This window comes from Haemorhous mexicanus, chromosome 6 (genome assembly GCF_027477595.1).
Source record: "Haemorhous mexicanus isolate bHaeMex1 chromosome 6, bHaeMex1.pri, whole genome shotgun sequence".
Taxonomy (NCBI): Eukaryota; Metazoa; Chordata; class Aves; order Passeriformes; family Fringillidae; genus Haemorhous; species Haemorhous mexicanus.
Genome location: NC_082346.1, coordinates 59,004,881 through 59,019,714, shown reverse-complemented (window position 1 = coordinate 59,019,714; position 14,834 = coordinate 59,004,881). Strand labels below are relative to the sequence as shown.

General features: G+C 45.5%; 1 protein-coding gene across 1 annotated transcript; it reads left to right on the top strand.

Annotated features, from left to right (window-relative positions):
* Positions 1-5,180: 5,180 nt before the first annotated feature.
* Positions 5,181-7,561, top strand: HSPA2 (heat shock protein family A (Hsp70) member 2). Its single transcript, XM_059850499.1, has one exon. The coding sequence runs from the start codon at positions 5,275-5,277 to the stop codon at positions 7,177-7,179; it is 1,905 nt and encodes a 634-aa protein (XP_059706482.1). The 5' UTR covers positions 5,181-5,274; the 3' UTR covers positions 7,180-7,561.
* The last annotated feature ends 7,273 nt before the right edge of the window (positions 7,562-14,834 follow it).

The window sequence follows — 14,834 nt, the reverse complement described above, 5'->3', positions numbered from 1 at the left end:
CCAGACCAGGTTGCTCAAAGCCCCATCCACCCTGTCCTTGAACACTCCCAAGGGATGGGGCAGCCACAGCTGCTCTGTGAAACTTGTGCCAGGGCCTCACTCATCCTCACAGTAAAGAATTCCTTCCTTATATCTAAACTAAATTTACTTTTTCAATTTTAATAAAAAAAAAATCGATGCATTATTTTGGATAATATTCTGAAAATTAATCTGCAACATCATGATGTTGCAAATAAAGGTAAAACTGAAATGTAGAAACTGGAGTGTCATCTGCTTCTTCAGAACCACCAAGGCAAGAGCTGGTAATGTCTCCAGTTTTGAGCATAGCACTTGAAAGCTAAAATGCAAGGTGCATGCAGAGAATCCAGGAGAAAGCAGTGAATGTCTGGATACCAAGAAGACTTTGCTTCTTAGTACAGGTTGAGTAATTTAAAGTCATTTTACAGAAGAGATGGTGGAAGGAAAACACAATGATTTTCATATAAAAATCTGGTTGCAAAGAAAAATGGCACAACTGTTTCTCATATCCAGAGTCAATATGAATAAAAATAATTGCCTTAAATTGCAAGAAAGGAAATCTTGGTTAAACACAAAATGAAACTAAATGACCTGTTGAGGTAATTTCTGATCTGATTCTGTGATTGCTGGAAAACATTTTGCTTTAAAGTCACTTGCTTAGGACTCAGTAGAGCTGGTACTAACCACAAGAAAAGGAGGCTGCAGTTAAAGGAATAAAGAGCTCACTGCCTAAAATGCACAGCACACCAGTTTATCTAGTTCGCACTAGTGATACTAACTTCAGCTTTTAATCATGCCTTAGGAAACTGGCAGAAGTCTATGTAAATAAATGTGCTTAAAACCCACTTAATTATAAAATAATTATTCTTTATTGAAGCATCAAGCATTAGTTTAATCAGTGTTGACAACTTCCATGATTTTATTGAGTCTAATCAATCTGAGGCAGCCTGATTTCAGTTGTGAGATGGTGTAATGAGCTATTTTATTTAAAAAAATTAGACCTGGAAATTACATGGAAAATCCAAAAAGTGTAATCTGAACATATGGTAAGAATGAAAAAGCCAGAAGGTAAATAAAACCACTAGGTTTATAATTTTAGGAGATCTGACTCACAAGTTTTGAACTCCTGGTTTGGCAGTATGGAATTACAGTGCCCTATATTCTGCTGTTCTATTTCCATAGTACTGATCACGCATTTGTGTCATTTGCCAAAAAAACACGTTATACAAATTTGCAGAACTTTATTTGTTAGTCACAAAAACAAAGGAGCACTTATATAAGTAAGATGATGTCTTGTGGCTGCCCTTTAAATTAACAAGGAGCAGCTGTGCACAAAACCTGGAGGTATATAAATACAAAGTAAGTTACAGAACTTCCCACACACACACACTATGATTTTTAATGCAACACCTTGTTAGAAGAATCTTGTCATTTTATATGCTGGTAGTTCTTGTGTGAATTCCAAGTACCAGACTTACATTCACAAATATAAACACGATGAAGAATTTCAGAGGAGAAAAGGTATTGTGATGAAGTATTACTAGATCTCTGAATAGCAGTTGCTTAGACTTTTCTGAACTGATTGCTGTATTATGAAATAATCCATTCTCACTGATACAATCTGATCTATGCAATTTTTGGGATAGTTTTACAAGGGAAGTGGGTATTAGGGAATGGATACCAGAATTTAAGTTCTAAGGTCTTCTGATTGCCAAACCTGAAAAAATCATTCATTGCATTTCAACTTTATCTTAATGATCCAAGTGGCTGATGTCTGAACTGTAACTTGGGCTCAGTCCTATTTTTATCCTCCACTGCCTTATGAAACGTGGGGGGGAAAAAAAATCTTCCTTTTATCATGATAAAGATAAGGGTTGAGTTCTCAGTTCTGCTCCAGATACTGAGCTCTTGCTTCACTGAAGAAATCTAAATATCATCTTCATTTCTGGCTGGGTGGTGTAATGGAGAATAGCCTACAGCATATTACATAACACTGCTAAACAGGAAACATGGGTGCATAATCAATCCTAAACACAAATAAATGGATCAGAAAGAGGCCTGCCACTGCCAGAGGTGCCAAATTGCTGCTCTGGAAGTTGCTGTGAAAATATGGCTTACAGACTCAGGAAGAGGGAATAACAGCCAACGTTTTGTTAAAGGAGAAATCAGACTTGTGCTGAAGTCCTCTCCATAAAGCTCACTCTTTAATTTCTGAACCAGTTGGTTTGGCTCACCTGTACCATGATTGCATATGAAGCAACATAAAAGGGAATCATGTGGCTCTTCCCATATGAGAGGATGACTACATGGATGAGTTGGTTCACAAACTGCTGACAGAAAGCAGGTTGGTAATAGCTCTGCTGAGAAGAGAGAATACGTCTAATGAGGTTTTGGAGGTTGCTCCCTCTTGTTAGACTGGACTTTCTCTAAGGACATTAGTAAGAGGTGATGGCAAGAATGTCCTGTGAACTTCTGACTGAATAGGAATGAAAGTTAAAAAGCAGCTGGGACCTAGACATATCATTGTACAGAAGAAAACAGCACCTGTGTGCCCAGCTGGAAAATAAATCCTTCTGCAACAACAGGCTAAACAGCCTCAGTCCAGAGACCTTTGGATTTTTCTTTAGGATGTCTCTTTACACCAGTAGCATTAAAATGGTGTGCTCATGTGTTCCTCCAAGATCTTTTCTCCAGATTTACTACAGCAAAACAACTCAAATAATGATATTAACAGGACTGAGAGAGTACCCTCAGGATGAGCAGTAATCCAGTCAATGCACACACCTCTTTAGCAGGTTACCAGCACATGTGGGTATCAGCACAACCATATCAGGGCCACACTAAGTATTGGGTCAAGGAAACAGCAAACAAGTTTTGTCTGGAGCTGTTGTATATATTTTGTGCCTAGGATGATAAAACATATAGTTAAAAGCTTTGGGCCAAATAAAGGAAATGTCACTTCTAAATGGATAAACCTTGTTCAATTACAGGTATAGTTAAATGAGGCATCAGATGAATTTTGCTGCAAAGACTCTTTATTGTGTTAATCAATACTGTGTTATTTCCTACTCCACTTGTTCTGTCCATCTACTGCTTCTATAAATATGTTTTTGAGGCAGGAATCTTCTTTTTACTCTGGAATAACAGGGTCTGAGTTTGTACTGCAGCTATAAAAACAGGCTTCTTGTGCATTATTAGTGTTCCTAAGGGACAGTCCTCACAAGGATACAAATAATAAACAACATCAACTTTTCAGCTGAAACAGAATTTATTATCCACCTCTCTTTGTATTGCCCTGGCATTTCTCCCTGTCCCACATAATACAATCCACTGAATGAAGTGGCAGTGAATTACAGGAAGAGATGGTTCAGTGATGAATCAGTCACTGGTCTAACTACAAGAGAAACCGACACCCTTCCCATCAAAGAAATATGCACACAGGATATACAGAGCAGCTCCTGTAGGCAGAGACAGCTGACGGTTCCCATTTTCCAGTGGCTTCTTTTGGATTGCTCCAAGGTCAGAACCCATGTAGGAAAAAAAAAAAAAAAAAAGACCAGGATCCACGGAAGACTAATAGTTATTGAAGCACGTACAATATGTATGGTCAGAAATCCAGGCTCTTCCATCACAAAACTACACACATAATGCACAGAAGAGGTGGAGTTCTCATGTTTTGCAAAAAAAGCTTTGAAAAACACACTAATGGAAACAAGGATGTTTTTGAACAGGAGTTACAGTGCCTGTAATAATTGTGTGAAAACAAATCACTCTGGGAAAAGCTGTAACACGTTTTCTGTGAGGCCAGGTACTGCTGAAGGCTGGGGTCAAAACTAATGAAAGAGGATTTAAGCATACAGTGACATTAATCCTCCTCTCACACAACTCCTGAAGCCTATGGACAGCAAACTTTTAGCAACACTTCAAAAGGAGCTGAAAAGGAGCTACTCACTAAGACTCCGTATTTAAAAAAAAAAAAAAAAAAGAAATCTCAGGACGGTGTTTTGCCCTCCTTACTAGAACTGGAATATTTTGAAGTGTTTGTCTCAGAGTACGGAGACATAATTCGGAGAAACCACAGCGGATTTTCATGTTTAATGTATTTTCATCAAAGCACTTTCCTACCTCCGAGTTAATAGCTCCATAGCTTTTGCTAAACGTAGGCGTGACGACATCTCACATTAGCACAACAGACAAGAATTTGGAGGCGGTTCAAGAATGGTCACCACGCAGGAACACGCAGCAACAGGGCCCCCAAAGCCCCACCGGAGCCATTCCCTGAGCTCTGGTGCCGGGGCAGGAGGGGACAGCCCGGTGCCATTCCCTCACTTCTGAGGGGGGACAGGACGGGAGAACCCGGTGCCACTCCCCGAGTTTGAGTACCGGGACGGACACGGGGCGGGGGTGTTGTCAGCCGGCCAAGTTAGGGCGAAATAAGGCTAAACACGGGCTCGGCGGGACTTTCCCTCAGGCACTTTCCCTCAGCGGGAGGGCGCAGAGCGGTGTGAGGGGAGGCGTTCCGCCATGACAGTGCGGGGGTCGCCGCAGCGGGGGACGGGTAGCGGCCGTTCCGCTCTGACAATCCGGGGGGAGGCTGAAGGGAGGTGTGTGTCTGTGTCAGGGGGGGAGAGCGAAATTTCTGCCTCCCTGCGACCAAATAAGGGCAAATTCCCCAGTGCCGGGCTGAGCACTCAGGAATTACAAACACCACACGGCACGAGCGCCCAGGAACCCACAAACCCCCCCCCTCCCCACACACACCGCGCGGGCGGAGCCCGGGGGCGTCCCGTAGCGACCGCACAGCCCCACCCCGCCGGCCCGTCCCGGTCTGCCATTGGACAGCGCTGCTGTCAATCCTAGACATAACGTCATGTCAGCTGGAACTTTCTAGCTGAGGTTCGCGCCGGGGGCGGGGCGACGGGACAGCATGGGCGCGGATTGGCTGAGCGCAACGGCTCACGAGAAAAACCCGGAAAAATCGCGGCCCCCGAGGGGCGGGCTGTCGGGTACGCGCTCGCAGTTCTGATTGGCCAGAGCGTTGGGGGCGGGCGCTCCCCGGCGGCTCGCGGGGGCGATTGGCCAAACGACTGTTCGAGGGGCGTCGGGATTGGCCGTCAGGGTTCTGGCAGGTTCCAGAAGCGGCAGCGGCGGGTATAAAACGGGCGGCGGCGGCGCAAGCACGGCATATCGCGCCGCGGCGGCAGCTGGAGCGGGCGGGGTGGACAAGGGCGAGCAGCACCACAAACAGCCGACACCATGTCTGCCAAGGGGCCGGCGATCGGCATCGACCTGGGCACCACGTACTCCTGCGTGGGTGTCTTCCAGCACGGCAAGGTGGAGATCATCGCCAACGATCAGGGTAACCGCACTACACCCAGCTATGTGGCGTTCACCGATACGGAGCGCCTCATCGGGGATGCTGCCAAGAACCAGGTAGCAATGAACCCCACCAACACCATCTTTGATGCCAAACGCCTCATCGGCCGCAAGTATGATGACCCCACGGTGCAGTCAGACATGAAGCACTGGCCTTTCCGTGTGGTGAATGAGGGAGGCAAGCCCAAGGTGCAGGTGGAGTACAAGGGGGAGATGAAGACCTTCTTCCCAGAGGAGATCAGCTCCATGGTGCTCACCAAGATGAAGGAGATTGCTGAGGCCTATCTGGGGTGCAAGGTGCAGAATGCTGTCATCACAGTGCCAGCGTACTTCAATGACTCCCAGCGCCAGGCCACCAAGGACGCTGGCACCATCACAGGCCTCAATGTGATGCGTATCATCAACGAGCCCACTGCAGCCGCTATCGCTTACGGCCTGGACAAGAAAGGAACCCGGGCTGGAGAGAAGAATGTGCTCATCTTTGACCTGGGAGGGGGCACTTTTGATGTTTCCATCCTTACCATCGAGGATGGGATTTTTGAGGTAAAGTCCACAGCTGGTGACACCCATTTGGGTGGGGAGGACTTTGACAACCGCATGGTGAACCACTTTGTGGAAGAATTCAAGCGCAAGCACAAGCGTGACATTGCTGGCAACAAACGAGCGGTGAGGCGGCTGCGCACGGCTTGTGAGAGGGCAAAGCGCACTCTTAGCTCCTCCACACAGGCCAGCATTGAAATTGATTCTCTGTTTGAGGGTATTGACTTCTACACCTCCATTACTCGTGCCCGTTTTGAGGAGCTCAATGCTGACCTTTTCCGTGGCACCCTGGAGCCGGTGGAGAAGGCTCTGCGTGATGCCAAGCTCGACAAGGGCCAGATCCAGGAGATCGTGCTGGTGGGTGGCTCTACCCGTATCCCTAAGATCCAGAAGCTGCTGCAGGATTTCTTCAATGGCAAAGAACTCAACAAGAGCATCAATCCTGATGAGGCTGTGGCTTATGGTGCTGCTGTACAAGCAGCTATCCTCATGGGAGACAAGTCTGAGAACGTGCAGGATCTGCTGTTGCTGGATGTCACTCCTCTGTCCCTGGGCATCGAGACAGCTGGAGGAGTGATGACTGCTCTCATCAAGCGCAACACCACCATCCCCACCAAACAAACTCAGACCTTCACCACCTACTCAGACAACCAGAGCAGCGTCCTGGTCCAGGTGTACGAGGGTGAAAGAGCTATGACAAGAGATAACAACTTGCTGGGCAAGTTTGACCTAACAGGCATCCCCCCAGCACCCAGGGGAGTCCCCCAAATCGAGGTGACTTTTGACATCGATGCCAATGGTATCCTGAACGTCAGCGCCGTGGACAAGAGCACGGGTAAGGAGAACAAGATCACCATCACCAATGACAAGGGTCGCCTCAGCAAGGACGACATTGACCGAATGGTGCAAGAAGCAGAGAAGTACAAAGCAGAGGATGAAGCTAACCGGGATCGGGTGGCAGCTAAGAACTCCCTTGAGTCCTACACTTACAACATGAAGCAGACAGTGGAGGACGATAAACTGAAGGGCAAGATCAGTGACCAGGACAAGCAGAAAGTGCTCGACAAGTGCAAGGAGGTGGTGTCTTGGCTTGACCGCAACCAGATGGCTGAGAAGGAAGAGTACGAGCACAAGCAGAAAGAGCTGGAGAAACTCTGCAACCCGATCGTCACAAAATTGTACCGGGGAGATGGAGGGGCCGGGGCGGGTGGCTCCGGTGGCCCCACCATCGAAGAAGTAGATTAAAGAGGACTGAAGTAAAGACTGGTTTATGGACAGTCACTCCATTCTTTGCTTTGTTTTTTTTCTAACGTTTAAAGAAAACGTCCTTGCCGATAACAGAGTTTATTCTGTTGGGTGTGTATAAAGGCAGATCTGTCAGCTTGGTTTTGATAAGAGGGAAGGCACGTCCTGCTTTATAAGGTTAGTAATAGACAAATGTTGTTAATTCAGATACAGCTGTTTGTATTCTGGATGTTTGTCTCTGTCTCTTCTAAAGTAACCACTTGACTGTTGCAGTTGACAAGTTTCAAGTTATGCATGAAAACCTTTACAAAAGATAAAAAAAATTTGCCAAATTTGGCTTCTGGAAATTTTGGTAATAAATAAAATGTTTTAAAAGCATAAATCTATCCTCTTTCTCCTCTCTGTGAAGGGGCAATAGTGGGGTGGGGTGGGGGGTGAGGAAGACTTTTCTGCCAGTGTCTAGCTCTGGGTGGTGACAGCAGTGGAGCAGGGGGTGTTGGGCTCGGGAGGGGTGGCTGATGCCCCTAGAGTGGCAATGGGAGAGAGCATGGGGGCTCCCTGAGGGGAGCCCAGCTTGGGATGGGTGCTGGGGAGGGGATGTCCTGGTGTTGCAGGCCCCCAGTTTCCTGGCAGAGGCAGTGGGTGTGTGGCTCCTGGGATTTTCACAGCAGGAAAAAATTCCCCGGAGTTGTGTGCCGGTGCTGTTTGGGGCAGGACCTGCTCTTACCAGCAACCGGTGTCTGGGGCTGCAGTTCCCAGCTTGGGAATGCATTGTGTGCGTGTGGCTGGGAGAGAACAGCGGGGAAATGAGGACAGCAGAAATAGTCCTGCTTGGCAGGTGGTGGGGCTCGATAAAATAGAGACCGGTTTGTGGGCAGCTGTAAAGTGCTGAGTTATTCTTGGGGTGCTTGCGTGCACACAGCGTTCAATATTTTACGGTGTGTTTTTCTCCTCTTTAGACAATCAGAAGTAGAGCTGGGAGTGCTGAGTAAGGAGTTGGTATGCTGAACTTAATAGAATAGGCAAAATCTGTAGTAGTTAAACTCGTCTGGCTTTGCTGCAAACTGTCTGCAGAGCTCTTCATTTGTATAAGAAAGCAAAAAACCTGGCAGGCAGCGTTGGGAGTCCGAGGCGCTGCGAGTTAATGAGCTCTCCTGCAGCAGCCTGATGGCACGCACATTTCGGACTGGCTTGTCCTTTAAGGGAAAAAACTGCAGAGCAGTGGGCAGCTGAAGAGAATCGGCTGCCGTGTTTTGGTTTGTTGCTTGTTTGGATGTCAGCAGCGTTGGTGTCTTGGGAACCGTAGTGGGTGCTGCCCTGCCAGCTCTCCACACTGCAAACAACTTCTGATTCCTTAAACTTGTAGGTGATGTGTATTTAAAAAAAAAAAAATCTATAGTAAGTTTTTTGTGTCAAGAAGGGAGGCAAAATAAAGTTGTTTAGTATTTAATAACCAGCAGAGATGTAACACTGGTTTACTACATGTATTTCTCTCAGATAGCTTTCCAGGGCACTCGCTGACTGTGGCTTTCTCTTCACTAGATGCAGAAAAGGGTTGCAGTCATCACAGGGGAGAATGTGAGGCTTGTAAAAAGCTTGTTTGATAGCTGTTGTTGCAAGTAGTTCACAGGTAAATGTCAGTGCCATCACAGTGAGATTGGAGAAGTCGATTGCAGCAACTTCAGCACCTGCTGAGGGCTTCAGTGAGATCTCCACAGGCAGCAGTCAGGCTCCTGGTGTTCAGGTACACAGCACTTTCCTGGCTGTTTCCAGGTTCACTGACTCTTGATTTCCAGGCTGTAACATAGAGAGGGCCCCTAGGAATGAGAAGGTACTGTGACTTTTAATTTTATTTTTCCCTTAGGAATGAATAGGTAATATGTTTATGAATGGCACTAGATTATCTGTAAATGAAAAGTTGTTGCTGTAAACTGTAATACTTTGTCAGATAAACTCTTCTGAACCAAAATCCCACTACTATGGAATGACAATAAGTAATAGGTAGCACCCATTTTCATTGTAAATGCAGGTTGAACTATTTTTTTTTCTATTAACCAACTGGTAATTGCCCTTGCCACATAGTTTCCTTTACTTTTCAGCCCTGGTTTGCATTCCTCAGCGTCGCTTCCCAGTTATTAAACACAATTTTTTGTTATTTAAGTGTCTTACAGAGTTAATGTAGCTAAATGCACACAGCAGACAGTTTGTCCCATGCCTGTGCTGTTTTCTGTCCTTCTTGTGCCTGTTCCAGCAGTGGGGCAGTCAGGGAAAAGAGACCAGGGATGAGGGGTCTCCATCTAGATGGTGAAAATGACTGAGGACAACAACAGGTTAACACTGGGAGAGTTGTATTTTTTTTTTTTTTCCTACAAATGTGGTGTTTTTTTTCGAGTGACACACCTAATGCTGTGTGTGGGGTGTGTAAAAGATTGGAAACCTGTGCTGGCTTACATGCTTGGGAAAAGATTTGTAGTCTCGAGGCACAAAGTAGCCTTTCAAATATGTGAACAAGCCCCCAGAATGCAAGAATCAGAAAACTTGAAGAGCTCAGAGCTAGATTCCTTGCATTCATTCACTTAGTTTATAAAACAGAGAAAAACTTCACCTAGATTTTCAGTATGTTGTACTAACTGTAGAGTGAACTCTGATCCTGTTAGTGGAAACTTCCCACTGACTCCAGTGGGTCTCTATTCCCCCCTCCCCTCCCCAGTTTCTTAAAGAAATAAAGTCAATTTCCCAAATGCTGCTCCTCGTTTGCAAATAGGTGCATTTGGTGTGTCCATGTCCTTCTGGGGAGCAGTTGCACATTTCAAATGAATTTGGCAAAGCCAGGAAAGTAATCTTTTCTAAAATCTGCAGTTTCATTGCTTTTGCTCTCAGCGTCTCTCATCCTGTGCATGGTCCTGACTCACAGGAAAGCCAGCTGCTCCTGTCAAAATCCTGGGCTGGCTTTCTGAACTTTGCCATGCTCCAACAAGGCTCTGCAAAAAAGACAAATCCTATAAGGGAGAACATAAAGTGCTTGTAACTTTCTAGCACTTGTGCAACTCCTATATTAACTTTTGATGGCTCCATATATTTTTCTGATTGAGTTTGGATGGTGTTATTTCAAATAGAGCAACACCCGTGGCGTTAATCCTGGAAATTTAATCACCCAAATTAAACCCCTCAAGCCAAGCCGTGCCTCCTGCAATTCCCCACTGTAACTTTGCAGGGGAAAGAGCCAAAAAAAAAAAAAAAAAAAGCCCAAGCCGAAAGAATTGCTAAAATCCCGTGCAGTGTGAGAGCCCTCGGAGGGAGCTGAGGACAAGAGAGCTGTCTGAGGGCAGCCCATGGGGAGCCGGGACGTGCTCGGACAGGCTGTGTCCACCCAGCCGGCCGGGTGAGTCAGCCCGGCCCCGCCGCTGCGGAGCGTCTGTTTGAAGTTGTGCACACAGGATTCGCAGACAGGCTGCAGCCCTGCTCATCCCTTGTGATACCATCTTCAAGGCAGGAATGAATACATCCCAGCTGCCTGCCTTTTATCTCTCGGGAGGCACTGCGTGCAGCCCTGCAGGCTGGGGAGCATTTCTTTTGGGAGCTGCCTGTCATTTAGGTTCTCCTTGAAGGTTTGGTGCAGCCAAGGTACTTCATCCTGAGATGAAGGATCTCAGAACTGCACCATAAATTTTGTCTTCCCCATTGTGAGCCACTCCTGCAGATATATAGGAGGAACAGGAAGAAGGACAAAAAATATTCAGGAAATTCACATTTCCACATTGGCACTCACATTAAATGCGAGGCATCACATTGGAAAACATGGGCTTACACCCAGCATGCATACTTCAAGTTCCTTTTTCTCAGTCTTGTCCGTGCAGTGCAGGGTAACAGCATTTTGAACTCGACTTATCTCAAAGCTGTTCCTTGTTTCTCCTCCTTGGCTCTGTGCCTGGCATGAGTTTCCCTTGCTGTGTCCCTTCAGGAAGCACATGGTGGTCTGATCTCTGCTCTGTCAGGTATGCTGCACCCTGGCACTCGGGAGTCCTGGGATGTTAAAGCAGCAAAGCATGTGGATGCTCTTACTGCAGCAAAATTACGTTCTGTAGTTAGGAAAGTTATCACCCCTCCCTACCCCACAGCAAAACAAGTTATGCTAGTAAAGCCTCTTTAGCACACCTATGTGGGTCAGGTATCACATCTCTCTGCTGCTCTCTTCCATGTATTTATGCAGGCAGGAGCCTATAGCACAGACCTGCCTGTGGAGCAGATCTTGCTTGCAGCAGCGTGGTGATTATAGAGTTGGGCGGGCCAGCATTTCCAGATGCAACAACATATTTCACTTCCACATATGAAATGGGAGTATTAAAACCCCCTGATCCACCCTTGCATGACCCATTTGCCTTTAGTCTCTCCTGCATCAAGAGGGTGGAGACAGAGACAAGCTGGCTCACCTCGTCATCCCAATAACAGCACCAGCCAGGAATTTCAGAGAGGGGAGAAATTTCCCTCTAAGAGCCAACCCTTTTTTTGTAGTCTTAAAGAAAATTGAGAGTACAGGAAAATTTTGCCCCTTTTCCACTGCTGAAGGTACTCTCTCTCACGATTCAGAAACTGCTTTTTGTGAGCTGGCCTCTGCAAAAGTTGACAGATTTCTGTTGCATCCCAGACCAAGCCGTGTGAGGTTGTTCTTGCCATGCTTAGGTAGCAGTTGGCAGCACCTGTACCTTACCTGCTGGAGCAGTTAAAAATGAAACTGCTCCAAATAATTTGCAGGTCAGCAGTTAAAAATCTATCTTGGCTAGGATAAAGGAGACAAAACCACTTCCAGAAGTGGCAATGCTATGTACTTTGGCAGCTCTCTATAGAAACCTCTATGGGCTTAGGAGGTCTTGGTTGCCTTTCTACATTCACTGCCAAGCATCATGAAATACTTTCTGTCAATCCTTGTAAGAGCTGCTGCACAGTTGCACTGACAGTCTAGCAATCACATGTCATGGATGAAAGCAGAATTTCTTTTTGCCAGGCTGTATCTAAAAATGTACATATATTTCTTTCAAAACCCCATTGCTCAATTGGAAGACTCCTTATTTCCCTGCTGAAGACCTCATACATTTGCATTTGTGTTTGCAAATGTTCCAACACAGCCTGGTTAAAGACATTTGATGGCAGCTAGTCCTTAATCTTACCCTCAGCACTACAGGTGGGAGATAACTAATTTTAAAATTCTGATAATGTAAAAAGTCTCTGTAATCCACAAAAAACTAAAACCCAGGTTGTCTGCCATAATTTCCTTCAAATTTCCTTCAAAGCTTACAGAATTGAATAGAGAAGATCTTGTCTATAGCATTTCTATATTAAGTTTTCACCTTTTTTCCCCCTATTTCTGTAGCAGGGAGATGGTTGTTATATCCTGAGAAGAACTAGAAATTAGGCTATGAAATTTTTTGGTAAAGTTCGTAGATTTCTGACCCCCTCAGAATACAGAATCAAAATCAAAATTTTGAAAATACCTTTAGAGGGTGGGATACATTTTAATATGTGTTCCTTTCTGTCAGAGGCACTTCAATAACAAAAGGTTGATTGTTGGGGGCACAAGGCTGTGTGAAAAGGGCTGACAACTGCTCCTGTTCAATAACTTCATCTGACAAAACCATGCAGGGGGAGTAATGGCACGAGGAGTTCACTAGAAGAATGTGCAGCTGGTTTTTCTGGCTTTCCAAAATCAGACTGCAGCTAAGGGGAACTCCTGGGTTCCCCTCAGACCTTTGGTGTGGACTCAGGATCTGGTTCTGCCTTTGCCTGTCAGCACCTTCAGCCAGGCTGGAGCTGTGGCTATGAGGGCTCTGGTTCTGGGACAGGCTGGTGCTGGATGTGAGGTGGACATGGTTCCTCTCCAGAAGTTACACTGCAGCTACCAAACTGCCCTTTGCTTTGGGGTATCCAAAGAATGCACTGTTCAAATTGCTGAAAACAGGGAATTAGGAGCTTCCATGTTACACAAAACTAAAGTGAAAACCTACACCAATGTTCATGGTATTTTGCCCAAGGGACAGTATTTATTCCATTCACACAGCATGATCCTGTTTTTAATGAGCAGGCAGAGCACTTGGCAGGTAAATGGTGTAGTCATGGACAGTATTAGCTACTGTGAAATTGAAATTATGCTTGTGTGTCCAATACAAACAGTAATGCACACATGGAGTCTAGTATTCCCAGAGAAACCAGGGTTGACATTTAACAGCCCCTGGGAAAAGAGGAGGAAATTAATACAGTGGGTATGGGAGACAGAGGCTTGACACAGCAAGAATAAAGAGGCAGAGAAGAGCTGGTAGACTGGATGGTGAGTCAGTGATATTTTTATTGAGTTTATGCATTTGTTTATTTTTTGGGTGTGATATCCTAATTAAACATTAGATATACCTAAAGAATGGGTACATATACATATTGTTGAGTGTTCTCAGTTACTGGGATGCTCATGGACACACAAACACCACAAGAAACAACACTAAAAGAAGCCTATTAAGGGTTCAAGGTCAGTTGTTCAGAATTATGACAATTGGAGCAAGTCTGTTGCTTGCTTTCTTTGTGCTTATGCCTCATAACCCAGTTTTTAATTATGCACTAACAGGTTTTTAAATTTTTTTTTCTTCTGCAGGGCACCTGCCTCAGCCAGTGCACACAATGGGCAGTGCAAGGTCTAAGAAGGTAGTAGTTTCTGATTCAACATACACCTTATTTACTTATTTACAGCTCTGAAGAAGAATTGTTGCTTAGGATGCTGCCTGTGGAACTCATCACCATCACATCTTGATTGCTTCACATTATCTATTTAGTTTCCACTCCTCAGATGTGTACTATTCCCACAAGGAAGAAGGTGATAAATCAGGAAAAGCCAAATGCCATGTGTCTGTTATGGCATCTTCCACTGGAAATACCAGGTTTTTTCAGAGAGCTTAGTGTTATGCTTTTTGTGGAGTGTTCAAAGCAGATTTCCATTACAGAAGAAGGTTTCTCTCCCCTTCCTCCTGCACTTCCAACACTAACACAGGTAGCCCTGGGTCTCTGCAACACATCCCTTACTTTTGCCAATTCTTTTAGCACAAGTTTTACTGAAGTCAAGAGGGGCCAGTGGTCTCCTGAGGCTGATGACAGCCCTGCTCTCTAAAAATGAGCCAAAGAGCCATCAGTTCCATCCATTCTCTTTTCCCCTGAATGCTGCCTGGCTGCAATGGATGAGATCTGAGGTTGTTCCCAAACCTGCTTCTCTCATCCTCTTAAATATGTAACTTGGCTGCCAAGTCATAGATATGCACTTGGCAGCTGGCAATAGCAACTGGAAACACAACATACACAATGCATTTGTATAAAAAATTGGAAAGAGACGGCTGCAGACAGCAGAGCCAGAGAGCAATTTTCAGGCTGTTTTGAGATCTTTGCTTACCTATCCATGGAGTTGTTCTGTTTGCATGGAACTGCCTCTAAATAGTGCCCATAAGAGAAAAGATGCAGTCTTTGGAAGGCTTTGGAAGTAAGGGAAGTTAGGGACAGGTTGCTTTATGGAAATTTTCTTTCCCCACATTGTGTTGTCCATTTGTTCTTCCACGTGGTCATGAACACCTGTGATACTTTCAGGACTATTTTCCCTAGTGAGCAACTACTGCAAAAATTGTTTATGC